This window comes from Plectropomus leopardus, chromosome 17, assembly GCF_008729295.1.
Source record: "Plectropomus leopardus isolate mb chromosome 17, YSFRI_Pleo_2.0, whole genome shotgun sequence".
Taxonomy (NCBI): domain Eukaryota; kingdom Metazoa; phylum Chordata; class Actinopteri; order Perciformes; family Serranidae; genus Plectropomus; species Plectropomus leopardus.
This window is the reverse complement of record NC_056479.1, coordinates 1,024,006-1,049,668: the sequence shown is the minus strand read 5'-3', so window position 1 is coordinate 1,049,668 and position 25,663 is coordinate 1,024,006. Positions and strand designations below refer to the sequence as shown.

Here is a 25,663-nt window from a genome sequence, read left to right as displayed (position 1 = left end):
AGGTGAGTGGAAAGTTACTGGCAGGGAGGGGGAGGAGGAGAATGCAGGAACCATGACAGTATTTTTCATTGGGTACATTATATCGAGTAAAATATACCCGACATTAGTGATGGTGTTGCTATTAGTTAGTGTTCTAGGGTTAAGCTCAATCTGTCCAGCAAAGCCAGACAGTATTGTGAGAAGGAATCCAATCTGCTTGGAGACTCTCCATTGATTGTTTGCCTGCTGATTTCAAAGACTCTTCAAATAACCCGCTGTAGTCAGTGAGACTACAGTGGGCTACAAAACCCGGAACAAGGCTATCAGAACCCTTTATCATCCTTTAGAGATAACAGCACTGTGAGAAGAAATAGAAGAGAATTTGTGTGTGTGTCCTTGTTTTTCAGCTTGGGTCGATTCTAACATCTGGTAATGGGAAATGCCTCCATCAGAGGCCAACACATGGAAGAAATCTATAAGCTTATGTAAGCATTTGTGTGTGCGTCAGAAATCTCTGGCTGCTTGTGTAATTTGTTTCTGGATTTACTCAGGCCCAATGGTGTCTGTGCCTGCCGGTGTCTGCCCACATTTGACGAAAGCCTGAGTAGCTCCATGAAAAAAGGCGTAACTTTAACACCAGCAACATCTGATCAGAGAACTGTAACGTTAACTGTAACTATAGAGAAGTCTTAAGAAAGCAGGGTTTACTTCTAGCATTTTATTTAACATCAAGCATTGTTTCCACATGCCCCAACATGCTGACTGGAAATACAAGCTGTGCAGCCTCTGTGATTTTCCTCTGGCTTGTGACTTCAGTGGCTCTGGTAAAAGCAGTGGACAACATCGAGGGGAATGCAACTGCTGTTGAGGTGAGAGATGCAGGCAGACGGATTGATGTTGTGTATTAATAGCATGATGGGCATAATCAGCTATCTCCTTTATCAGGAGATAATGCCATATTTCAGCTACCCCTACCCTGATACCATGTGAGTCTGTGTGTGGAGGAAACACATTTTGGTTTTGTTGTAATGCTTCATGTTTTTATAGCAGCAACATGCACATTACTGAAACGAATGAAAATATGAAGGTTCCTTCTAGGACTTACATCCTTGTGCAATTACACTGAATTTGGCAGAAGTAACAAATTACAACTGAGCCTATGGGCCAGGTCAGATGTAACAGACAGAGGGTTAACTGTAAGACTTAACTGTAAAGTTTTGGATCATCTGATTCAAGATCCCGCAACTGCCACTGGCTTTGTGATATCTCTGACCACAGTAGACTCATGTCACTTGTGACTTGGACTCACTGTGTTCCCCAAGAAGGACCGAGATGAGATCAGTCACCTGCTTATAGCTCATTAGCAACGAGCAGATGAGATGAGGTGTAATGCAATGGTCAGGACAAGAGAGTAGAGATGGCACAAAGTGAGACATATCATTCTGTTCTCATTCTGAAGTCATCAAATACTGCTGCCTTGACAGTACTTTTGCTGTTCCCCAAACCAAAAGCCACCTCTCACATCCACTTTATATATGCAGCTGAGCGGCATCTGCTGAGAATGTGGCAATAATCCACTCTGTATAATACATTATACATGAAAACATGATTCACCTTTTAACAGTCCCTCTAGGAATTTGGGATGTTGTGATTGTAACAGTTTGTAACAGCCAAATGCCATGAAGTCTAACGACCTTGCAATTTTGTCCAATCACTCCCACTTTACTGCAAATTTGACTAAATTCATTGTACAGCTGTGCACAGCGTGTTGATCCACTCAACCCCTCTCTTTGTCTATCTCATGAGAATACTGCTGCACCTGTGACAGGATGATCATTTCTGATGCTTTTTATTATGCATGTAAGACCCTAAATTACATATAGTGCATAAGTTGTCTGTGATTTGGGTTCCCAGAGGCTTTAAAGGCCTTATGGGATATTATTTTGCAGCAGTACAGGTATACATAAAGGCATTTTTTTCATGAATACAGTATATACAGTATGATAGTGTACAGCACTTAAATTTTTGAGTAAGACTCAACTTTGGGATGAAATGAATATTGTATTATCATTATTATTATTATTATTGGTTTCTTAAAAAACATAAATAGTAAGTATTTTTTCTATTGCTCTTTTTTGTGTGCTTATTTTATGTATATTCTTTACTGGCATATTATTCTACTAAATTCTCTCATGAATTTTGTTTAACGCTTCTAGGAACCCAGATCACCAAAACGTTCTCAATATGTAATTTAGGCTCTTACATGCATAATAAAAACATGAAAAATGATAGACATTAGCCTCGATCAAAAACTGAAATATTACTATTTCAGTGGTTTTTTTTATTGTTTTTTTTTATTTTTTTATTTTTTACTGTTTTCTGAAGCTGGGTTGATCTGGGTTTGGTTATCCCCGATCCATATTACGTAATATGGACAAAGCCAATTTAAAGTCAGGTGTCACTTGATACTAATAAACGCCTACTGGGAATCCCTCAAAACTCCTTTCATTGTGGTAGATTTTATGTTGCCAGATGTGGCAATGTCATTCTCGAAGTCTTCAACTAATGTAATGTTATATGTGCAGCACACAGTGTGTATGTTTCCTGGCTTTTACCAACATTACATAGATGGACACCAGTGAGTAGGTTGCAAATGGTAAAGCAATAAAATAATATGAACAAATCAATAATATGGTACTAGTGATAGCTAATCTTACAGTGCCTTCATTAATCACTGCATTCATAGTTTTGACAACAAATAGGTGCATCTCAGCTCGCAGGTGCTTCATTATGCTTACTGTATGCTACATTAATATAGGGAACAAAGCATTTTATAAACTCACCATTCAGTGAAATGCATTATTTTGAGAATGACGGTACATTTGGAAACACTCACTCTGAGTGCCAGACCACACTCTGGCCCAAACAAACTGGACTGTGCGTAAATGCAGAGCACTGATAGAATATACCATTGGGTTAGACCATTGGATTTAGGAACGCAGCCACAGTCAGAGGCTGGAACGGATAGAGCTGCAGAGTCTTCTTTGCTCATGGCTGTCATTGTGGAGGAGAGAGACCGTTGACAAAGGTGGAATCCAAGGAGGTGTCAATCAAAACATGCTCTGCCACACCCACACAGTCTGGAGAAATGCTGTCCACAAAATGAGCTGTTGTCAAACTCGCTTTTATAATAGTTAAGAAGCTTTAATGTTATTATGCTGAATTGTTTTATCTTGACTATGTGGACCACTGTTTTATTATTTATTTGTATTATTCCTTGTTCTGTCTAACTCAGTTAGCTTTATTTGTTCATTTCAGAAACCCATCCGTCAGTCCCAGTCTTTGTGTGCTGGTGAGCAGGAGTATGTTGACGAGAGAAAACAAGTAGTCCTGGAGTCACTCAACAGGCTGGGAATCAACTGTTCTGCAGTAAGAAAAAAAAACTTATTTCACTTTAGGAAAGACTATATAATTTAGTCTGTCTCTCTTTGTTTTTTTCCTGTAAAAAAAAAAAAAAAAGATTTGGAAAGTTTCAAGTCTGCACAAATGTCCTACACATGAATATTACATGATAACCTCTCTTCACAGAACACTAATATCTGCATAAATATACCTGCATAATGACTATGACCATCGCACAAACTCATGGTAACATAGTAGATCTCAGCACATCCTTATGTCATGTGATTTGACTCTTTGACAGTAACCTAAATAATAATCTGTACTGTTGAGGCTGCATTGATGTAGGTAGCAGATACTGTGGCTTGCAACTAAAAGACTGAAACTATATGTCATAAGATATGTTTGCTATATAATATGGGATGTTATCATACAATCAAAAAAGATATTTGAGCATGCCTAGATTAATCTGTTGGGATTACCCAATACATTTACATTTTTTTCAAGCCTTATTCTGTTATTGTTCTGTTACTTTGCCAAAATGATGGTTTTGCTATGGCTGCTGTATAAATCTACATATACTAAAATTAAAGTGGTAAAATGTTGCTTACTTAAAATATGATCAAACATGCAGCGGTTATCAAGGGTTCAAGGATACTTTATTATTATTCTGACCATGAAAATCAAGTACTCAATTCCATGTTTAATAAATAAATAAATAAATAGATACCTATAAAAAGGCAATATAAAACCAATAAAATGCATTAGAATAATGGCAATAACTGAGCAACAGGAGGCAACAGCAGCATTAAAAAGTGCAGCAGCTTGATAAAGTGCAGTATGTGATAATCGTCAATTGTCCATATTTTTGAGTTTTTTAGTGATAAAGCTCTCATAAAATTAGTGTACACTACCTGCTCAGCACCAAACAGCAGACACACAAAGCTAGCTTGTGGACACAGAGGAGTGTGTAACGGCTAAAGTGCGATAAATGTTTCTCAGGAGTTGATGGAGACCAAAACAGAGCTAAAAACTGGACATAAACTGGACTTTAAATTCATCAGGTAGCAGGTACAACTATTGATAATGCTTATATTTTTGTTTTGGATAGTGATGAGATGCCAAGACAAAAAGAAGATAGAACAACAAAAAAGGCCATTGGCAGGATTTGAGGTGTTATAGTTGGCCTTTAAAACCCTCATTCATTGACACAGCCTATAAACTAAACAAAACATTCAAATGCAACACTTTTGTTTTTGCTTTATTTTTTTCAGGTTTACATTAAGGGTGTAAGACAATCAAAAGATTTATTTTTCTCAAAATTTGGTGGTAATTTTTTTAAAATCCAAGTTAATAAGCACTTCTCCTGTTCTAATTCATCTACCGACAGGTGTATCATTCATAGAGAGAGAGAGAGAGAGAGAAAATGAGTCACACAAATGTATTAATATTCTGGGAGCACTAGTTAAACTCCTGTTTCAATGTGATATTTTTTCTACACCTCACCATGGGCCTCTTTCTCCTAATCCTAACCCCCTGTGCCAGTGTGTGCATTTGTTGACGTCATGGCATTGGTTGCCATGTGCCTTTGTTGCCTAAACATAACCACGTTCAGCAACATCCCACCATGTGAATTTGTTGACATAATGGTAGTGGCATCCTGGGACATAAAGGACAGATACAGAAGAATTCCTATTGCAGCTCCTTTCACAACAACACAGACATAGGTCATTCTCTCACGGGTGTTTATTGGGCATTTCTGTCCTCCGCATAACGCCATCCTGTCACACTGTAAAAAAACTAATTTGTAAATAGACATAACTAAACATACATCAAAACACTGCACACAGTGCAACATAAGAAGTGAAAATAAAACTACAAAAATGATGGTAAGCACAAATATAAACAGAGTGGAGCAAAATACCTTATTGGCTGCTTGTCATGAAAAGAGTTCCAAAAGTGCACAAAAGTCCAAAATAATGACATTCTCTTACAGCTGACTGTTTTACGCAATTATTCTATAAACTATCAAATTAATTGTCTATTCATCTTGTTTCAAACAAGGACTCGGTCCCCCACATGGCTCTGTTGGGATCAGGTGGGGGCCAGCGGGCTGCTGTGGGTCTGATGGGTTCCCTCTATCAAATGAAAAAGGAAGATCTGTTGGACACACTGCTCTACCTGGGAGGAGTCTCTGGGTCAACCTGGTAACAAAAACCATTAACACACATAAACACAACATTCTGTATGCATGAGACACAGCTGCTTGACACAACTGCGTGTTAGCTAAATGCTAAACATGTGGAAAAAAACATGGGAAAACATGGGTAGAGGGCAATGAGCAACAAAAGAAGAAAAAGCCCAAAACTTGGCAGGAAATGAGTAAGAAGTACAAAAAACATCTGACAATTAGTTTAAAAGAAAAGAAAAGAAAAGAAACAGAAGAGAAAAAAAGATAGTGAAACCACAAAAATGACTAAGGAAAAGTGCTTTAAATTGTATTTAAGCAATATCACACGAGAGGGAGTGATGTGCTCGTATATCATCACAGCTGTGATTCGGTCGTAGGCATGAGGCCACAGGAAGAGTGCTGAAGATAATTTAGTCTAGTCTTTTATTTGTTAATAGTAGCAAGCTACAATCCATCCATCCATTTTCTTCTGCTTGTCCGGGGTCGGGTCGCGGGGGCAGCAGCCTAAGCAGGGAAACCCAGACTTCCCTCTCCCCAGCCACTTCATCCAGCTCTTCCCGGGGGACCCCGAGGCGTTCCCAGGCCAGCTGAGAGACGTAGTCTCTCCAGCGTGTCCTGGGTCTTCCCTGGGGCCTCCTACCGGTGGGACGTGCCCTGAACACCTCACCAGGGAGGCGTCCTGAAGGCATCCTGATTAGATGCCCGAGCCACCTCATCTGGCTCTTCTCAATGCGGAGGAGCAGCTGCTCTACTCCGAGCTCCTCCCGGATGACCGAGCTTCTCACCCTATCTCTAAGGGAGAGCCCAGCCACCCTACAGAGGAAACTCATTTCGGCCGCTTGTACCCGCGATCTTGTTCTTTCAGTCACTACCCAAAGCTCATGACCATAGGTGAGGGTAGGAACGAAGATCGACTGGTAAATCAAGAGCTTTGCCTTTCGGCTCAGCTCCCTCTTCACCACGACAGACCGGTGCAGCGCCCGCATTACTGCAGACGCCGCACCGATCCGCCTGTCGATCTCCCGTTCCATCCTTCCCTCACTCGTTAACAAGACCTCGAGGTACTTAAACTCCTCCACTTGGGGCAGGACTTCATCCCCGATCCGGAGGGGGCACGCCACCCTTTTCCGGCTGAGAACCATGGTCTCGGATTTGGAGGTACTGATTTTCATTCCAGCCGCTTAACACTCGGCTGTGAACCGATCCAGTGAGAGCTGAAGGTCGCGGCCCGATGAAGCCAACAGGACCACATCATCTGCAAAGAGCAGAGACCTAATCCTGAGGTCACCAAACCGGACCCCCTCAACACCCTGGCTGCGCCTAGAAATTCTGTCCATAAAAGTTATGAACAGAATCGGTGACAAAGGGCAGCCCTGGCGGAGTCCAACCCTCACCGGAAACGAGTTCGACTTACTGCCGGCAATGCGGACCAAGCTCCGGCACCGGTCATACAGGGAACGGACAGCCCGTATCAGGGAGTCCGAAACCCCATATTCCCGGAGAACCCCCCACAGGATTCCCCGAGGGACACGGTCGAATGCCTTCTCCAAGTCCACAAAGCACATGTGGACTGGTTGGGCAAACTCCCAAGCACCCTCAAGGATCCTGCCAAGGGTCCAGAGCTGGTCCAAAGTTCCACGACCGGGGCGAAAACCGCATTGCTCCTCCTGAATCCGGGGTTCGACTGTCCGGCGGACCCTCCTCTCTAGTACCCCCGAATAGACCTTACCAGGGAGGCTGAGGAGTGTGATCCCTCTGTAGTTGGAACACACCCTCCGGTCCCCCGTCTTGAAAAGAGGGACCACCACCCCAGTCTGCCAGTCCAAGGGCACTGTCCCCGATGTCCACGCAATGTTGCAGAGTCGTGTCAGCCGCGACAGCCCCACAACATCCAGGGCCTTGAGGAACTCCGGGCGGAACTCGTCCACCCCCGGGGCCCTGCCACCGAGGAGCTTTTTGACCACCTCGGTAACCTCAGCCCCAGAGATAGAGGAGCCCACCCCCGGGTCCCCAGGCCCTGCTTCCCCAACGGAAGGCGTGTTGGTGGGATTGAGGAGGTCTTCGAAGTATTCCTTCCACCGATCCACAACATCCTGAGTCGAGGTCAGCAGCGCCCTGTCGCGAACATACACAGTGTTGACGGAGTACTGTTTCCCCCTCCTGAGACGCCGGATAGTGGTCCAGAACCTCTTCGAAGCCGTCCGGAAGTCATTTTCCATGGCCTCAACGAACTCCTCCCATGCCCGGGTTTTCGCCTCAGCGACCGCCGCACTCCGCTTGGCCTGTCGGTACCTGTCTGCTGCCTCCGGAGTCCCACAGGCCAAGAAGGCCCAATAGGACTCCTTCTTCAGCTTGACGGCACCCCTTACCGCCGGTGTCCACCAGCGGGTTCGGGTGTTGCCGCCCCGACAGGCACCAACCACCTTACGGCCACAGCACCGGTCGGCCGCCTCAGCAATGGAGGCACGGAACACGGCCCACTCGGACTCAATGTCCCCAGCCTCCCCCGGGACATGGTCGAAGCTCTTCCGGAGGTGGGAGTTGAAGCTCCTTCTGACGGGATACTCTGCCAGACGTTCCCAGCAGAACCTCACTATGCGTTTGGGTCTGCCAGGTCTGACCGGCGTCCTCCCCCACCATCGGAGCCAACTCACCACCAGGTGGTGATCGGTTGACAGCTCCGCCCCTCTCTTCACCCGAGTGTCCAAGACATACGGCCGCAAGTCCAACGATACGACTACAAAGTCGATCATTGAACTGCGGCCTAGGGTGTCCTGATGCCAAGTGCGCATATGGACACCCTTATGCTTGAACATGGTGTTCGTTATGGGCAATCTGTGGCGAGCACAGAAGTCCAATAACAAAACACCACTCGGGTTCAGATCGGGGGGGCCATTCCTCCCGATCACACCCCTCCAGGTCTCACTGTCATTGCCAACGTGAGCGTTGAAGTCCCCCAGCAGAACGAGGGAGTCCCCAGAAGGAGCACTCTCCAGCACCCCCTCTAAGGACTCCAAAAAGGGTGGATACTCTGAACTGCTGTTTGGACCATAGGCACAAACAACAGTCAGGATCCGTCCCCCAACCCAAAGGCAGAGGGAGGCTACCCTCTCATTCACCGGCGTAAACTCCAACGTACAGGCACCGAGCCGGGGGGCAATAAGTATTGCCACCCCTGCCCGGCGCCTCTCACCAGTGGCAACTCCAGAGTGGAAGAGAGTCCATCCCCTCTCGAGAAGACTGGTTCCGGAGCCCAAGCCATGCGTCGAGGTGAGGCCGACTATATCTAGTCGGAACTTCTCAACCTCGCGCACCAGCTCAGGCTCCTTCCCCACCAGAGAGGTGACATTCCACGTCCCCAGAGCTAGCTTCTGCAGCCGAGGATCGGACCGCCAAGGTCCCCGCCTTCGGCTGCCGCCCAGCTCACACTGCACCCGACCCCTACGGCCCCTCCTACGGGTGGTGTGTCATGGTTCCTGCTTCCTCCCCCTCCTCCTCACCGCCAGTATTTTTCCACTCACCTTCTCCTGACCTGCTCTCCTGACATGCCACGCCCACCGCTGCAGCCTCCTCTCTCACAGCTGCGGCTCATCGCCAATCAGCTAAACATACATCAAAACACTGCACACAGTGCAACATAAGAAGTGAAAATAAAACTACAAAAATGATGGTAAGCACAAATATAAACAGAGTGGAGCAAAATACCTTATTGGCTGCTTGTCATGAAAAGAGTTCCAAAAGTGCACAAAAGTCCAAAATAATGACATTCTCTTACAGCTGACTGTTTTACGCAATTATTCTATAAACTATCAAATTAATTGTCTATTCATCTTGTTTCAAACAAGGACTCGGTCCCCCACATGGCTCTGTTGGGATCAGGTGGGGGCCAGCGGGCTGCTGTGGGTCTGATGGGTTCCCTCTATCAAATGAAAAAGGAAGATCTGTTGGACACACTGCTCTACCTGGGAGGAGTCTCTGGGTCAACCTGGTAACAAAAACCATTAACACACATAAACACAACATTCTGTATGCATGAGACACAGCTGCTTGACACAACTGCGTGTTAGCTAAATGCTAAACATGTGGAAAAAAACATGGGAAAACATGGGTAGAGGGCAATGAGCAACAAAAGAAGAAAAAGCCCAAAACTTGGCAGGAAATGAGTAAGAAGTACAAAAAACATCTGACAATTAGTTTAAAAGAAAAGAAAAGAAAAAAACAGAAGAGAAAAAAAGATAGTGAAACCACAAAAATGACTAAGGAAAAGTGCTTTAAATTGTATTTAAGCAATATCACACGAGAGGGAGTGATGTGCTCGTATATCATCACAGCTGTGATTCGGTCGTAGGCATGAGGCCACAGGAAGAGTGCTGAAGATAATTTAGTCTAGTCTTTTATTTGTTAATAGTAGCAAGCTACAATCCATCCATCCATTTTCTTCTGCTTGTCCGGGGTCGGGTCGCGGGGGCAGCAGCCTAAGCAGGGAAACCCAGACTTCCCTCTCCCCAGCCACTTCATCCAGCTCTTCCCGGGGGACCCCGAGGCGTTCCCAGGCCAGCTGAGACGTAGTCTCTCCAGCGTGTCCTGGGTCTTCCCCGGGGCCTCCTACCGGTGGGACGTGCCCTGAACACCTCACCAGGGAGGCGTCCTGAAGGCATCCTGATTAGATGCCCGAGCCACCTCATCTGGCTCTTCTCAATGCGGAGGAGCAGCTGCTCTACTCCGAGCTCCTCCCGGATGACCGAGCTTCTCACCCTATCTCTAAGGGAGAGCCCAGCCACCCTACAGAGGAAACTCATTTCGGCCGCTTGTACCCGCGATCTTGTTCTTTCGGTCACTACCCAAAGCTCATGACCATAGGTGAGGGTAGGAACGAAGATCGACTGGTAAATCGAGAGCTTTGCCTTTCGGCTCAGCTCCCTCTTCACCACGACAGACCGGTGCAGCGTCCGCATTACTGCAGACGCCGCACCGATCCGCCTGTCGATCTCCCGTTCCATCCTTCCCTCACTCGTTAACAAGACCCCGAGGTACTTAAACTCCTCCACTTGGGGCAGGACTTCATCCCCGATCCGGAGGGGGCACGCCACCCTTTTCCGGCTGAGAACCATGGTCTCGGATTTGGAGGTGCTGATTTTCATTCCAGCCGCTTCACACTCGGCTGCGAACCAATCCAGTAAGAGCTGAAGGTCGCGGCCCGATGAAGCCAACAGGACCACATCATCTGCAAAGAGCAGAGACCTAATCCTGAGGTCACCAAACCGGACCCCCTCAACACCCTGGCTGCGCCTAGAAATTCTGTCCATAAAAGTTATGAACTGAATCGTTGACAAAGGGCAGCCCTGGCGGAGTCCAACCCTCACCGGAAACGAGTTCGACTTACTGCCGGCAATGCGGACCAAGCTCCGGCACCGGTCATACAGGGAACGGACAGCCCGTATCAGGGAGTCCGAAACCCCATATTCCCGGAGAACCCCCCACAGGACCCCCGAGGGACATGGTCGAATGCCTTCTCCAAGTCCACAAAGCACATGTGGACTGGTTGGGCAAACTCCCAAGCACCCTCAAGGATCCTGCCAAGGGTCCAGAGCTGGTCCACAGTTCCACGACCGGGGCGAAAACCGCATTGCTCCTCCTGAATCCGGGGTTCGACTGTCCGGCGGACCCTCCTCTCCAGTACCCCCGAATAGACCTTACCAGGGAGGCTGAGGAGTGTGATCCCCCTGTAGTTGGAACACACCCTCCGGTCCCCCGTCTTGAAAAGAGGGACCACCACCCCAGTCTGCCAGTCCAAGGGCACTGCCCCCGATGTCCATGCAATGTTGCAGAGTTGTGTCAGCCACGACAGCCCCACAACATCCAGGGCCTTGAGGAACTCCGGGCGGACCTCGTCCACCCCTGGAGCCCTGCCACTGAGGAGCTTTTTGACCACCTCGGTAACCTCAGCCCCAGAGATAGAGGAGCCCACCCCCGGGTCCCCAGGCCCTGCTTCCCCAACGGAAGGCGTGTTGGTGGGATTGAGGAGGTCTTCGAAGTATTCCTTCCACCGATCCACAACATCCTGAGTCGAGGTCAGCAGCGCCCTGTCGCGAACATACACAGTGTTGACGGAGTACTGTTTCCCCCTCCTGAGACGCCGGATGGTGGTCCAGAACCTCTTCGAAGCCGTCCGGAAGTCAGTTTCCATGGCCTCACCGAACTCCTCCCATGCCCGGGTTTTCGCCTCAGCGACCGCCGCACTCCGCTTGGCCTGTCGGTACCTGTCTGCTGCCTCCGGAGTCCCACAGGCCAAGAAGGCCCAATAGGACTCCTTCTTCAGCTTGACGGCACCCCTTACCGCCGTGTCCCCAGCGGGTTCGGGTGTTGCCGCCCCGACAGGCACCAACCACCTTACGGCCACAGCACCGGTCGGCCGCCTCAGCAATGGAGGCACGGAACACGGCCCACTCGGACTCAATGTCCCCAGCCTCCCCCGGGACATGGTCGAAGCTCTTCCGGAGGTGGGAGTTGAAGCTCCTTCTGACGGGAGACTCTGCCAGACGTTCCCAGCAGAACCTCACTATGCGTTTGGGTCTGCCAGGTCTGACCGCGTCCTCCCCCCCACCATCGGAGCCAACTCACCAGGTGGTGATCGGTTGACAGCTCGCCCCTCTCTTCACCCGAGTGTCCAAGACATACGGCCGCAAGTCCAACGATACGACTACAAAGTCGATCATTGAACTGCGGCCTAGGGTGTCCTGATGCCAAGTGCGCATATGGACACCCTTATGCTTGAACATGGTGTTCGTTATGGGCAATCTGTGGCGAGCACAGAAGTCCAATAACAAAACACCACTCGGGTTCAGATCGGGGGGGCCATTCCTCCCGATCACGCCCCTCCAGGTCTCACTGTCATTGCCAACGTGAGCGTTGAAGTCCCCAGCAGAACGAGGGAGTCCCCAGAAGGAGCACTCTCCAGCACCCCCTCTAAGGACTCCAAAAAGGGTGGATACTCTGAACTGCTGTTTGGACCATAGGTACAAACAACAGTCAGGATCCGTCCCCCAACCCGAAGGCGGAGGGAGGCTACCCTCTCATTCACCGGGGTAAACTCCAACGTACAGGCACCAAGCCGGGGGGCAATAAGTATTGCCACCCCTGCCCGGCGCCTCTCACCAGTGGCAACTCCAGAGTGGAAGAGAGTCCATCCCCTCTCGAGAAGACTGGTTCCGGAGCCCAAGCCATGCGTCGAGGTGAGGCCGACTATATCTAGTCGGAACTTCTCAACCTCGCGCACCAGCTCAGGCTCCTTCCCCACCAGAGAGGTGACATTCCACATCCCCAGAGCTAGCTTCTGCAGCCGAGGATCGGACCGCCAAGGTCCCCGCCTTCGGCTGCCGCCCAGCTCACATTGCACCCAACCCCTACGGCCCCTCCTACGGGTGGTGAGCTCACGGGAAGGAGGTCCCATGTCACCTCTTCGGGCTGCGCCCGGCCGGGCCCCATGGGTAAAGGCCCTGCCACCAGGCGCTCGCCATCGAGCCCCACCCCCAGGCCTGGCTCCAGGGGGGGGGGCCCCGGTGACCCGCGTCCGGGCGAGGGGAACTCCGAACCATTGATTGATGTCATCATAGGGGTCTTGTGAGCTACACTTTGTCTGGTCCCTCCCCTAGGACCTGTTTGCCATGGGTGACCCTACCAGGGGCATGAAGCCCCCGACAACTGAGCTCCTAGGATCACTGGGACACGCAAACCCCTCCACCACGATAAGGTGGTAGCTCAGGGAGGGGCAGGCTACAACAGATTGATTTATTTGTTTAATTAATGTTTTTTTGAGCTCCGCCAACACAAATAGTTCTGCAACTGCTGGACGTGACAGCTGTTGCCTAGCAACGCATAAACGTTTTCCTGCATGCTGCTTCCTAATCTGTTTTAGCTCGGTCTTCATGTTATGCACAGACCAGATGCTTAGTATCATTAACATTTATATCTGTGTTTTCAGTGTTCTGTGTTGCCACTGGCAGCAGAAAGTTACATATTTTATATCGTAGTAAACTCCTCTGGTGGAACAGCTCCATCTGAAACTTGGTCAGCATGGCCTTAACACATTGATGATATTTCTTGTGACTATTGTAAGTTTAGATCGAATTATGTTGCCATGGCATTGTTTAGTGCTAAACAGGAAGTTGTTGTAAAATAGTTTGTAACCTTGTCCAGTCTTCCTGAAATTTAATTTTTGTTTTGTAAGGCTCCAGGCCTGAAGACATTAACAGGCCAATTAAGTGTCATATCGACTGTGCCACCCACTGGCAGCTGGAAGTATGCCTCTTCAGACAATTACTATTTGATGTACATGACAGTACATGGTGTGGTCTGTAATTTATTAACAGCAACTTTATGAATATTTAGTGTTTTCTCCGACATGCACAAAGGCACGGGAGCCCGTTCATTGTTGCTTGCAGCTCTGATTTTTATTTCATTTCCTTTATTCACTTACTTTTTTTTTCACAAATTTACCATCCTTACTTAGGCTGGCATATTAGTAATTTGGATTATTGCAGATGTCGGTGCTCTTGCATATGAGGTTTTCTATCTTTTGGTACAGATCTCAGAAGTCACAGTTTTAGTTTTCTAGCCATTAGTAAAAATTTTTGCTTCTCTGTGTTAAAGCCCCAGGTTTTGATAAAACCTGTTAAAATTTGGCTGAAACAGCTTGTAGTACTTACAGGAAACAATACAGTTGCTCCAATGATGTTTTTCTCCACCTATGTATAACTCTCCCCTCTGATAGGTCCATGACCTCCATCTACAGTGACCCTCAGTGGAGCACCAACGTGGACGCAGCAGTGTCCAGGCTGTCAGGTCCTGGGGTCGATCTGGACTATGCTTTAGTCTGGCTGGATGAAAAGGCAAAGGAGGAATATTTCTCTCTCACTGATGTCTGGGGAGTCTTGACCTCTGCTGGGATCATGAAACAGGTACCAGGGCAAGAACACACACTTTTACTTCTAATATGTCTCATTTGAATGCAGCACCCTCTGTTTTGAACACTGTATGTGTAATCCTTCAGAGAAACCTTCCTTTTATTAGATGGACCTACGACATTTGTCAGATGAGATGTACAGAAATGCTACCAACCCTTACCCCATCTACAGCGCCATGGAGAATGACTGCTCCACAGGTAGGTACACACATGCATATACATATGTCACATTAGCAGCTTAGTGAGCAATTATTTGCAAGTGTTAACAGACTTACTGTCTCTTAGGGAATTGGTTCGAGATGAGCCCTCATGAGGCTGGTTTCACAGAGTTGGATGTCTTCATTGAAACGTCTCTCCTTGGCAGCAAGTTCAAGAACGGAGAGCTGCTGGAGAAGATGCCAGAGATGGACATAGTCCAATTACAAGGTTCAGTTTTACAGAGCAGAATGGAAATACACACCATGGCCTGTATTCAAAAAGATTCTTACTGTCTTACTGTGCGTTCACACCAAATGAGGGAAAAAAATTGCGTTGCATTACTCGCTCGTATACAGGTGCTTGTTTATTTTTGGAGCATTTTGAAACTCACAAAAATTCACCGCAGCACAGCTGTGGTTGTGCTTATGTTAGCTTGGAGGGGCGGCTAACAGCAGTGAACCAAGATGCACACTCTTTATTATTTATCAGACTGTCACAGCACATTACACACCCTCCGTTGTTTACATTCCACAATAAAACACCAACTTCCATTTCTCAGGGCGTTTTGCTGAGAAGAAACTCAACAAAAATAGCTTACACAAGACACTGTATTTTCAGAACTTACCATGTATCTTTGTAGTTTGCTCGCTGATCTCCAAGGCCTCGAGGTCCGTATTTCTGTCTTTGTACAGTACTGACACTGAGTAAAGCTCAGGTCTCAGTAACGTCTGGAGAATCTCAACTGCCAGAAATAAAGTTATCACAACTGTAGGATATTTGGCAACTGAAAAATGCTACAGCACATGACTATCATCACAAAAACAACACTTTTTACACTGTCATCTTGTGAGCCAGGCTCACAGAAAATACAACCAATCACATCTGTACATAGAATGTGTCATATTGAGCAACAGAGTTAACCACACTCTCTACTGAGGTCAAAGTTTCTTTCCCTTCCTTGCTCAGATTTACTCTTAGAATCACCACTACTCAAAGACTCCCTGCTAGATTTTTTTAGGCTAAACTAGGCTAGGCTCTGAGAATATTCTCTGAATGTTTGTGGACATGGACCCTGGAAACCAATTCATAGCTTGCTTTTATTTTGAAATGATTAAAGTATATTGGAAAGTCATTACCAATACATGCTTAGAAACATGTTTCAAAGTAAGAGATTAGATACAATATTAAATCTGCACCAGTTAATCTGTAAAATTTGGCTCCAGATCTACGTATTTATCATTCTATTTATATAATATATTCAAAACAAAATAAGCAATAATCAACATTAAAAAGGATCTTTTGGTATCATCTCTTCACTATTTTCCCCATGAGAATGGTGATGATTCTTACATATTCACTCACTCACTCGCTCTCTCTTTCTTATATATCCATAGATCTATGTTCACATGTAAATAGAGTTTGTCATGTACTTTATGGCATTTTGTCTTCTCTACAAGTGATTTGCTGTTTCCTCCTTTAAACATACCACCTTTGGGAGTTTCTTCCATGTCGTAATTTAATATTAACTGTGATACATCATGACTGTTTAATTAATCAGTTAAACAAAACATGACTAATCAATCATTTCATACAGGGTACAGCTTATAGCATAGGCTAATAAGGCCACATGCACAAACACACACACACACACACACACACACAAAGGGAACAACACACCATACAGAAGTCCTGTGTCTGCCAAGCATCCGAAGGCAGGAGTTTTGTCAGCAACTGGCCAATAAAGAGAAATATTCTGTATATTAATCGATTTGATCTTAAATCAATAACCTAAGGCTGTATGACAGTATTTTTAAGTTTTCAAGCATACCTTGCCCTTCAAAAATGTGTGTGCAGTGGAAAAATATCTACAAAAAGATCGGTCCCTTTCGCTTGCAGTTCCAGGGACTGTTGGGCCCTGGCATTTGGTGCTTGAGCCCCTTAATATATCCAATATGCATTTACTTACTATGCTATACTTTGGTGAATAAGTTCCTCTATTTTCTCGTAATAGTGGTTGTGGTTGAGACTGTTGACTCATGCATATGTGCTCACAAAGAAGGACATCACTATTTTTAAAAGTGATCTCAAAGTGGGAAAATTCTTTTCCGACTCCAAAGTCCGAAAGTGTCCCACACCTGCTGAGTTTAATTTCCAGAATGCTGTTTGTCTGATAGTTGGAGTGAGAGAGGATACATCCACATGAAAGGGTTTTTCAGTAAAGTTGAAAATTGTGTTCATGCACATCACTGAGTCTGGATTCAGAGGTGGCTGCAGAGGTGGGTCGTTTGTAGTGAGAGATAGTACTTTTGGGAGTTGAATGAATTCTCTGTCAGGTGTATACAGGGCACTTATTTTGTTCTGAAATGCTCAGACTGTGTTCAGCATTTTGTTTGGCAACTTATCTCTCCCATATAGCTGTAGATGCAGCTCGTAAAGTAGTGCTGTTTTGACAGTGCTTTTGCCAAGCCAGTTTTCGATACCAAATAGCACCTTTTTGTGGGCAGGGCATGCTGCTGGACGTGTGGATGGGTTCAACAAACAATGTACTTTCAAGAAGATCGTTTGATGGCAACTCAACACCTGGGTGAACGTGCTAATTTTAGCTCCTTAAACCTTTGCAAATTGGCTTGATTCAGGAAGAAGGCAATGACCAACAAAAGAAGAAATGACCCATGGATAAGCAAGAAATTAATCAAATGACCTGAAAATTTGTAAGAAAGACAGAAAGAAAGAGAGAAAGAAAGAAAAAAGATCTAGAGAAAATGCTTAAAAATTACAATAATTTCTTAAATAATTTTTAATATGTAATTTTGATCATTATAAATTTACTTTCTCCCTAGATTCTTAAAAATAATTCTTTAAATCTACAAATTTATTGCAATTTGTGAAACAGTTCTTGTCAAGTTGCTCATTGCCTTTTTCTCCATGTTTTTAAATAATTTTACCAGTTCGTAAGTCTAAATATTTTTGCCAGGGGTCTGAAAGCAGCACAAGAAAAGTGATGTCACTCCAGGTTTCAAAGAGTTAATACCCTCTTTGTGTTACATTCTGTAATTAACATGTTATTTTTAATTTCCTGTTGGCTATTTATTTGAAATGAGGCTCAGTGGATTGTCCTCTAATCGGCAGGTCAGCGGTTCGATCCTCGGCTCCTCTGGGCAACATTTCAAAGTATCCTTGGGCAAGATACTGAAAACCATATTGCTCCCGATGTTGCGTCATCGGAGTGTGCATGTGTATGAATGGTTATTACCTAGTAGGTGTCACCTTGTACGGTAGCCTCAGCCACCACTGTTTGAATGTGTGTGTGAATGTGACATGTCTTGAAAAAGCGCTTTGAATGGTCAAAAGACTAGAAAAGCGCTATATAAGTACAGTCCATTTACCATTCCTTTTCTTCCCTTTCTGCCACTGCTGCTACTTAACACTCAGTCACTAATATGTTATATCAAGCCTGAGCCCTCCTATGCCTGCCACCTCAGTCTAATTGTTGTTTTTTGTACCTCCACTGGTCATCTGACTGTGACCACCAGCCTGTCTCACATCCTCCTCATCCTGCCCAGTTACTCAACCAGAGGCCCCACAATCTCATTCATGTGTATTGGCTACATTATCATTTAATTGCTAGCTGTCATGTGAGCCACCAATGAAAGCTTTTCAAGACACACAATGACGGTGACACACTGTAAGAGAACCAAATCTATGGCAAAAAAAATTATGTATTACTCACATAATTACTCACTAAAAAGTGTATGTGTATTTTGTCTTTGTGTCACAGAATTCTCATTGATACTGTAGAATTGCTAATCATGCATACATGCTAATCCTCTTTGTCACACTGTGTGTATGTGTTGAACTTTTGTAGGTATTCTAGGTTGTGCGTTGGCTGATAAGCAGGCCATCATCAACTACATCCCTGCTTGGCTGAAAGGTAATCACAGTTTGACATTACCATTCACTCTAAATGTGTTTTTTACAAGCTGCAGCCATAAATGTCTTGCTGTGTGTGTGTTTCTGTTTCAGAGGCTGAATTCAGAGATGCTGCTGCTGAAGAGTACCTTCGTGTATACAATATCCAAGATCAATTCTTAGACCTGACCAGAAGCACCATTAATGATCCTGTTGCTCTGTCTGAGCTGGACCAGCTACAGAAATTGCTAGAAGGTAGGGGTGATGATGACAATAACCCTGTTCACACTCCTCATTCTCATTCCCAAGGTGTCAAATATGGCAACTTGGTCGAGGCCGTCTGATTCTAAAGCACAATGCACCCCTTAGTGTCAGTATGGGTCGCACTGGACTTTATGCCAACTCCAATAAAACCCCTCTACAGCACTGATTAGCTTAGTGTGGAAGGGAGGGGGTTTGGGCTGGAGGAGACATTTCAGCCTGTTCTAATTCTTGTAAAAAAACTTGTAAAATACCACGTGAGATAACGTGAGATTGCAACAACAAAAGCCACCTTTGTATCCCCATGAAACATCGCAGGACAGCGTCAGGTGAGAACAGCTGGAGAGAACCAGGTGCAAGGTTATTATAAGCCTGAGGATGGCTGGACGGCAACTGCCACACCACTTGAGAACATGGATTGAGAACAAAACCTGCACTTTCATTCAGGAGTCCGGTGTTTGCTTCCCATCTGAATGTGATGGGGTTTTTTTTCTACACCTTAACATGTGCCTCCCTCCCCAAATCCTAACCATCTGTGCCAACATGTGCATTTGTTGACATGAAAATGTTGGTCCCCATGTCCTGTTTTTGCCAAAACATAACCATGTGCAGCATCATCCCACCGTGTGCTTATGTTGACATCATGGTAGCGGTATTCTGCAACTTAAAGAGCAGACACAAAAGGATACCAAAAGAGTAATATGTAGATGTGGTAGTCCACTGCAAAGCTGAAACATGACGACTTGGGATTAGACCATGTTGGACATTTAGATGCTCTTTTGTCTTCCTCCCTGTGAGGGAGACTGGAAGACATAATAGCATCTGCCCTGCCAGGTCACACGTTGGCATGTTATGTTGGATGCACAGCCCATCAGAACACCTCTTTATGTGCTTTGGGGCTGTTGTCCAGGAGGGCCCTATCCATGAGTCACCTCGCAGAATGGCTGTGTGGGTACCTAGAGCATAATAGGCCTCTGACTGGCTGCTGTATTTGATAAGTCGGGACTGAGAACGTGTTGGCTCAGGGAATTTACTATAAAACTCAGCTGCACGCTACTTTGCAAGATTGCAGCTACAGATACCCAAAAAGTAATGGCATCAAAGTTTTTACATTTTCTCACCATTTCAACTTTTTTGTACCTGTGTTGAAATAATCACAGATAATAACAAATCTCTGATTGAAAATGCCACAGACTTATTACTTACTTACTTATTATTATCTTTTCTAGAGTATGTAAATCAGGACAAGACAGCAATGCTTTTGTCAAGGAGTACGGAGGAGACGAGAAGTCTTTTTCAGGGCTGGAGTCTGGGACTGGTGAATACAGTCGAGACCTGGAGCCACAGCTTGGAGAATGCTACCCTGAAAACACATGGTCAGTGTATTCCAGATAAACAGTCACTGGTCAAAGTTGTAGACACACAGACCCATTTTATTTTGAGATGTAAACACATCTGTATATTTCTTTTTGACATGTTTTTCCCCAGCCACTCTGCTTACTAAGTACGTCCTTCCCAAGATATTGAAATGGGAGTGGGGAACAACAGCAAACTTTCTCCACCAATACCAAGGTGAGATGACAGACATCTCCAGCAATTGTCACAATTAAATGAAGTTAAAATAAATGTTATTTTGCTCATGTTTTTAAAAAAGAAATAATTTTATATTTTGGATAATTTGGTTATTTGCTTCTCTGTTGAAAGTTGGACAAGAAGATCTATGGATCTACTTTGTATGGGTTATATGAAGCCACAGCCAGTAGCTTGTTAGCATAGATTAAATAGGGAACAGAAAATGGCTAGCCTGGCTCTAAAGGTAACAAAATCTATCTACCAGCACCTCCAAAGCTCACTTATTAACATGATATTGTATATTTCCGTGATATAATCCAGACAACACTTGCAAAGCTCGGAGTAGAGCCGCTGCACCTCTGCGTTGAGAAGAGACAATCAGTCAAGAGCATGGGGGAGGGGGGCCATTAGAGTTTCTTCCAGCGTTCACTGGTGAAACTGGCCACTTGACCCTCTCCGTTTTTTGGGGGGCATTTTATGCAGATATTGAATTGATGTAGCGTTGTTGCTGTAGTTTCGAATCACCTTGTACAGATCACTCTTCTCTCTGATCCCAGCTACTCCACTTCATGTTTTGATCTACTGTCTTTTTTACTACAACGACAAATCCCAGCAGCCCCAAAATTACACACAGGGAGCATGAGAGCACCTCCTTGTACCAGCCGCCGAAAACACACTTTGACGTATATATAAGTCAATGGCACTCAAGCATTTGCTTTTGAATGACGTATATATACGTCAGTGGCACTCAATGAGTTAATTATTGGTCCTGAAGCTGAGAGAGAAACTGAAACTAAAAGTACAAACATTATCACTGAAAACCTGTCAACATGTAAAAAAGCTCAGAGTTGTCTTTGATTCGGATCTTAGTTTTGAACCTGGAATCAGAAATATTATTTAAACAAAGACATTACCAGAGTGAGACCATTTCCTTCTCGAGCCAACACCGAGACACCAATGCATGCTTTTATTACAAGCAGAATTGATTACTGTGATGCTCTACTTTCTTGTCTTCCCAGAAAAATATTTCTCAATTACAAACTCAGAAAGAAAGAACCAGTTTGAAAGTATCTACATTGGCTTCCAGGTTGCTTAAAAACTGATTTTAAGATCCATTAATTGATATTTAAAGCTCTTAATGGTCTTGGTCCTAGCTATCTGTCAGACTTGCTTTTATCTTATGAGCCTAGTCTAGTCTAGAACCCTCAGGTCTTCTGGCAATAGCCTTTTAATAGTCCCTTTAATTGTTACTAGTTTGTATCTAATTTTATTATTTTTAACATATCTTTTCTTGTTTTACTTTGTGCTGTTATCCTTTCATTTACCTCTTATCTGCTGTTTAGAGTGCTTGACTTAATTATTTATTATTATTACTAGTATTTATTTATTTTTAATTGATTGATCGATTAATTAATTGAATTGTTCTAACTCTGGATTTCATATGCATTCAGCAAGCAAGCCTCATTTAGTGAGAGGTGCTAGTGAGAGGATTTTGTTATAGCTGGACAGAGCCAGGCTAGCTGTTTTGCTAAGCAAAAAGCAAAGCAAAGCAAAACAGCAAGATATATTGGTCCACTAAATAGAAGATTAAGAAAGAACCCTAAGCCAATCAATCTCATCTGACTCTGTGCAAGAAAAAACAGGTAAATAACTACATGTATTTAAAAGGTTTTGAAAAGATTTCAATAAACTACAATCAACAAATTGTAGTCATGAACCCACAGATAAGCAAACTTTTAGGAGTTGGCAGAGACCAAAAACAGAGTTGAAACTTCACACACATTAGGTAAAAACAAATATGACACCAAAATAAGTGCTTATGTAACTCCATATCTGCTGGATGTGTAAATAGCAATCTGATCATTTGAGAGTCTTTTCTTCAATCCATGATGACTAATGAAGGAGGAATATGGACACAGTTACACATAAAAAATACACCTTCACCCAGCCATTGGCAATCACAATACAATACAATTAGTAAGTAAATGTGTTAATAAATAAAAAGACCAATAATTTAAAACATGCTGATGTTTGGTTGAATTGAAAAAAATCCTTCTGTTGCTGTGCAGACTCTACGGTTCCATCTTGCCTGAGCTCTAATGAAAGAATCCACCTGGTGGACGCTGGATTTCTGATAAATGTAGGCTACCCTCCATTTCTGGGAGACAAGAGAGACATCGACCTAATCATTGCACCAGAGTACAGTGCTGGAAACATGTTTGAGGTACTGTAAAATAGGTGTTTGTGTGTGTGTGTGTTTGTGTGTGTGTGTGTGTGTGTGTGTGTGTGTGTGTGTGTGTGTGTTTAGTCTGTCTCAACCCTGGGTTGATACTAACTGCTGTCAATAAATTGCATAAATCTTGTATGCATGAAAGGCCACAGAATGGCATCAGGAAAAAACACTGCAGGTAATGACGTAGTAAATTAAGCAAAAAGTTCCCTATAGAGCGGGTAGGAGGGGTCCAACAAACTGATGGGGTGTGACGTTCACTTCCTGTCTGAATTTCATGGGTTTTTTCACCTTACCATGTCCCTCCTTCCCCTAATCCCAATCATACGTGCCGGCATGTGTATTGACATCCCGGCATTGATGCCATGAGCTGTTGCCTAAACATAACCACATGCAGTGTCATCCCACCATGTGCTTGTGTTGACATCATGGTAGTGGCATCCCAGAACGTAGAAGAGAAGAGCAGACGCAGGATACCTAGAGTGTAATAGTAGATGCGAAAGTCCACTGTAAAGCAGCAACATGTGATGATTTGGGATGAGCTAGTTCTCATTTAAATGTGGATAGTCACCCAGATTTAGGGTCCCTGACCATTCATAGACTATTACTTTACTTGCTTACTACTTCCAAAATCATTTATAAGTCTGCCAAGTTATAAACTGTTTACAGCACATGTTCAACTCAAGTGTAATTTATTGCCCAGACTTTCTTTCCAGGGAATGAAAGCTGTGAAAACTGGAATACAATGTTCACTCTCTGCGTTCACAGACTCTGACTCTTGCCAGAGACCATGCAGCTGAGATGAAGATGCCTTTCCCTGAGATAGACGACAAGATCCTGGAGGACAGAGACTGGCCAAAGGACTGCTACGTGTTTGAGGGAAAAGAGAATGAGCCCACAATCATCTACCTCCCGCTCTTCAACAGACAAAACTGCAAAGGTCTGTTGCACACATGCAGATCTTTCCATGACTTTTCTTCTCAGAAGAACTGCTCTGGAGGCAGATCATGACTATTTTTCGTAATTCAACTTCAGCAACAAACAAACTAAAACTAAAGCAATATCTATTGTTTATCTAAAACAATAAGGTACTTAAAATGTTTCCACTCATCCCTGAGTGACATCTATCTTGAAAGATCAGCAAGCCGGTTTACTAGTGCTGACCTAATCATTTAATGTATCCCATGGCCACGTCTTGTAACTATCACAACCATAACAGTGGTAGCTTGAAAAAACTGAGGAACACTGATGGTTCACTTAACAGTAAGATATTGCAGGTTACTTACTTTTAAATATATAATTATGATAATTATAAATATAGTTCTCTGGAAATTTTCACTACACTTTTAAAAAATAATTTTCGATATCTACTAATTTCTTACCAAGTTGCCCATTACCATTTCCCCATGTTTTAAAAGAAATCAAACCAATTTGCTAACAGTTCGAAGGTTTAAATACTTGTGAATGGCGTCTGAATGCAGCTTAAGAAAAGCGATGTCGATCCAGGTTTTAAAGGGTTAACAAGCAGAAATGTTACATGTTCTGTGAAAACAAAAGCGTATTTGGAAAATACACAATGCATCTAACAAGTGTAAATGGAGACACTGTCTCTAAATGTCAAAAACTGACACAGAAGGGTACCTAGTTAATCATATTAAGTCGTTTAGGTCCGCTGACAAAGTGGTGGTATTTGATAAGTTGTTGTGAGAGTGGGCAAGATCATTATGACCCCCCCCCCCCCCCATAATCGTGAAACCCTTATTTGAAAATAGCTTGATTGAAACATGTCTGTTATGGATATGCTCACAGTTAAGGATGCTTAGTGTGTCCTGTGGTCATAATCAACCACAGACACATATTACTGCTAACAGTAATATGTGTGTTCACATGGTGCCAGCTCAGTTCAGGATATACCACAGCCTGAGTTTGAATGCAGTCGCTCCTGAAATATTACAATTGAGGAGTCTTTGGAAGGTTTTTTTTTAGGTTTTGGTTAAATTGCAACACTAACTGACAGCTTTAGAGGTTTGAAATCATGTTGAAGGGACCTCGCAGTCTGGCGTTCCTTTAAGCCTAGAAAAGCAACGCGGGAGCTGATTGACAGCAATTAATTTACAGTAAATCATGATGTGAATAGTAGCAGACTTTGCTGATTTAGATGCCAGAGTGGAACAAAATCATAATCTGTGTGCAATTTGCAAGATGTCAAGTAAAAGGGTTACAGATGATTGAGCCTTAACAGGTCTTGACTGTTTTCTATAGATGCAAAGGAATTCAAAGTGAGGATGGATGACTTCTCCACCTTCCAGCGTCCCTACAGCCAGGAGAAGATTGAGTCACTGTTGGAGGTGGCGAAAGCCAACATAAAGAACAACAAGGAAACTCTGCTGAGGGAGATTAACAAGGCTGTTCTCCGCCGACACAACAAGAGGTAGGGATGAGTGGGGGCAACATCAATATAGGTCAAATCAAAATCTCACATCTCAGTACAGCATGTCATCTGTGGGCTCTCTGTGTACACAAAAGATTATAAAAAAGGCTTCAATAAATATGTGTCGATGTGAGTGTGCTGAGAAAGTGAGAGGTGGATTGCTGATGGCTAAATAACCAAATAATTAAAAATCTAACATGTCCTCCTCTTCTCTTTGCTTCCTCCCTCCAGGTCATCTGTGCTGAACTAGATCTCTGATTCTTGTTTCATCATGATTATAAATGAGATATAGACTTTACTGTGCATGAGTGTAAGCTCTGAGCCTCAGGTGGCAGAGAAAACACAGCATGACACAACCAATATGCAATCATGTAATGTAACAACATATCGTATCTTTTTACCTGTACATTATGTACGCTATGTAGCCAAAGTACACAGATATCCACTTTTTCATGTCTTAGCTTAGCTCTCTTAGTTCCAATGAAGGGAGATAATGTTCCAGCAATAAATTGCAACAATTTATTTGAAGAA

At 44.3% G+C, this 25,663-nt stretch overlaps 1 protein-coding gene across 2 annotated transcripts; it reads left to right on the top strand.

Moving 5' to 3' along the window:
- The first annotated feature begins 527 nt into the window (after nt 1–527).
- On the top strand, nt 528–25,663 carry LOC121957031 (cytosolic phospholipase A2 gamma-like). 2 transcript variants are annotated; one of them, XM_042505524.1, is made up of 14 exons: nt 528–848; nt 3,298–3,408; nt 5,443–5,585; nt 14,340–14,526; nt 14,639–14,729; nt 14,817–14,957; nt 18,595–18,660; nt 18,753–18,893; nt 20,129–20,275; nt 20,388–20,471; nt 22,541–22,695; nt 23,470–23,641; nt 24,964–25,132; nt 25,364–25,663. In XM_042505524.1, the coding sequence occupies exons 1-14, from the start codon at nt 735–737 to the stop codon at nt 25,380–25,382; spliced, it is 1,740 nt and encodes a 579-aa protein (XP_042361458.1). In that variant the 5' UTR covers nt 528–734; the 3' UTR covers nt 25,383–25,663. The 2 variants fall into 2 exon arrangements, with proteins under 2 accessions (XP_042361458.1, XP_042361459.1); XM_042505525.1 differs by lacking the exons at nt 528–848; nt 3,298–3,408; nt 5,443–5,585 and adding an exon at nt 9,421–9,557.

Coding starts and splice junctions, on each gene's coding strand:
- LOC121957031 (XM_042505524.1), top strand. CDS start 735: ATGCTGACTGGAAATACAAGCTGTGCAGCCTCTGTGATTTTCCTCTGG. Junction 849..3,297: donor GGAATGCAACTGCTGTTGAG/GTGAGAGATGCA, acceptor TGTTCATTTCAG/AAACCCATCCGTCAGTCCCA. Junction 23,642..24,963: donor CAACAGACAAAACTGCAAAG/GTCTGTTGCACA, acceptor TGTTTTCTATAG/ATGCAAAGGAATTCAAAGTG.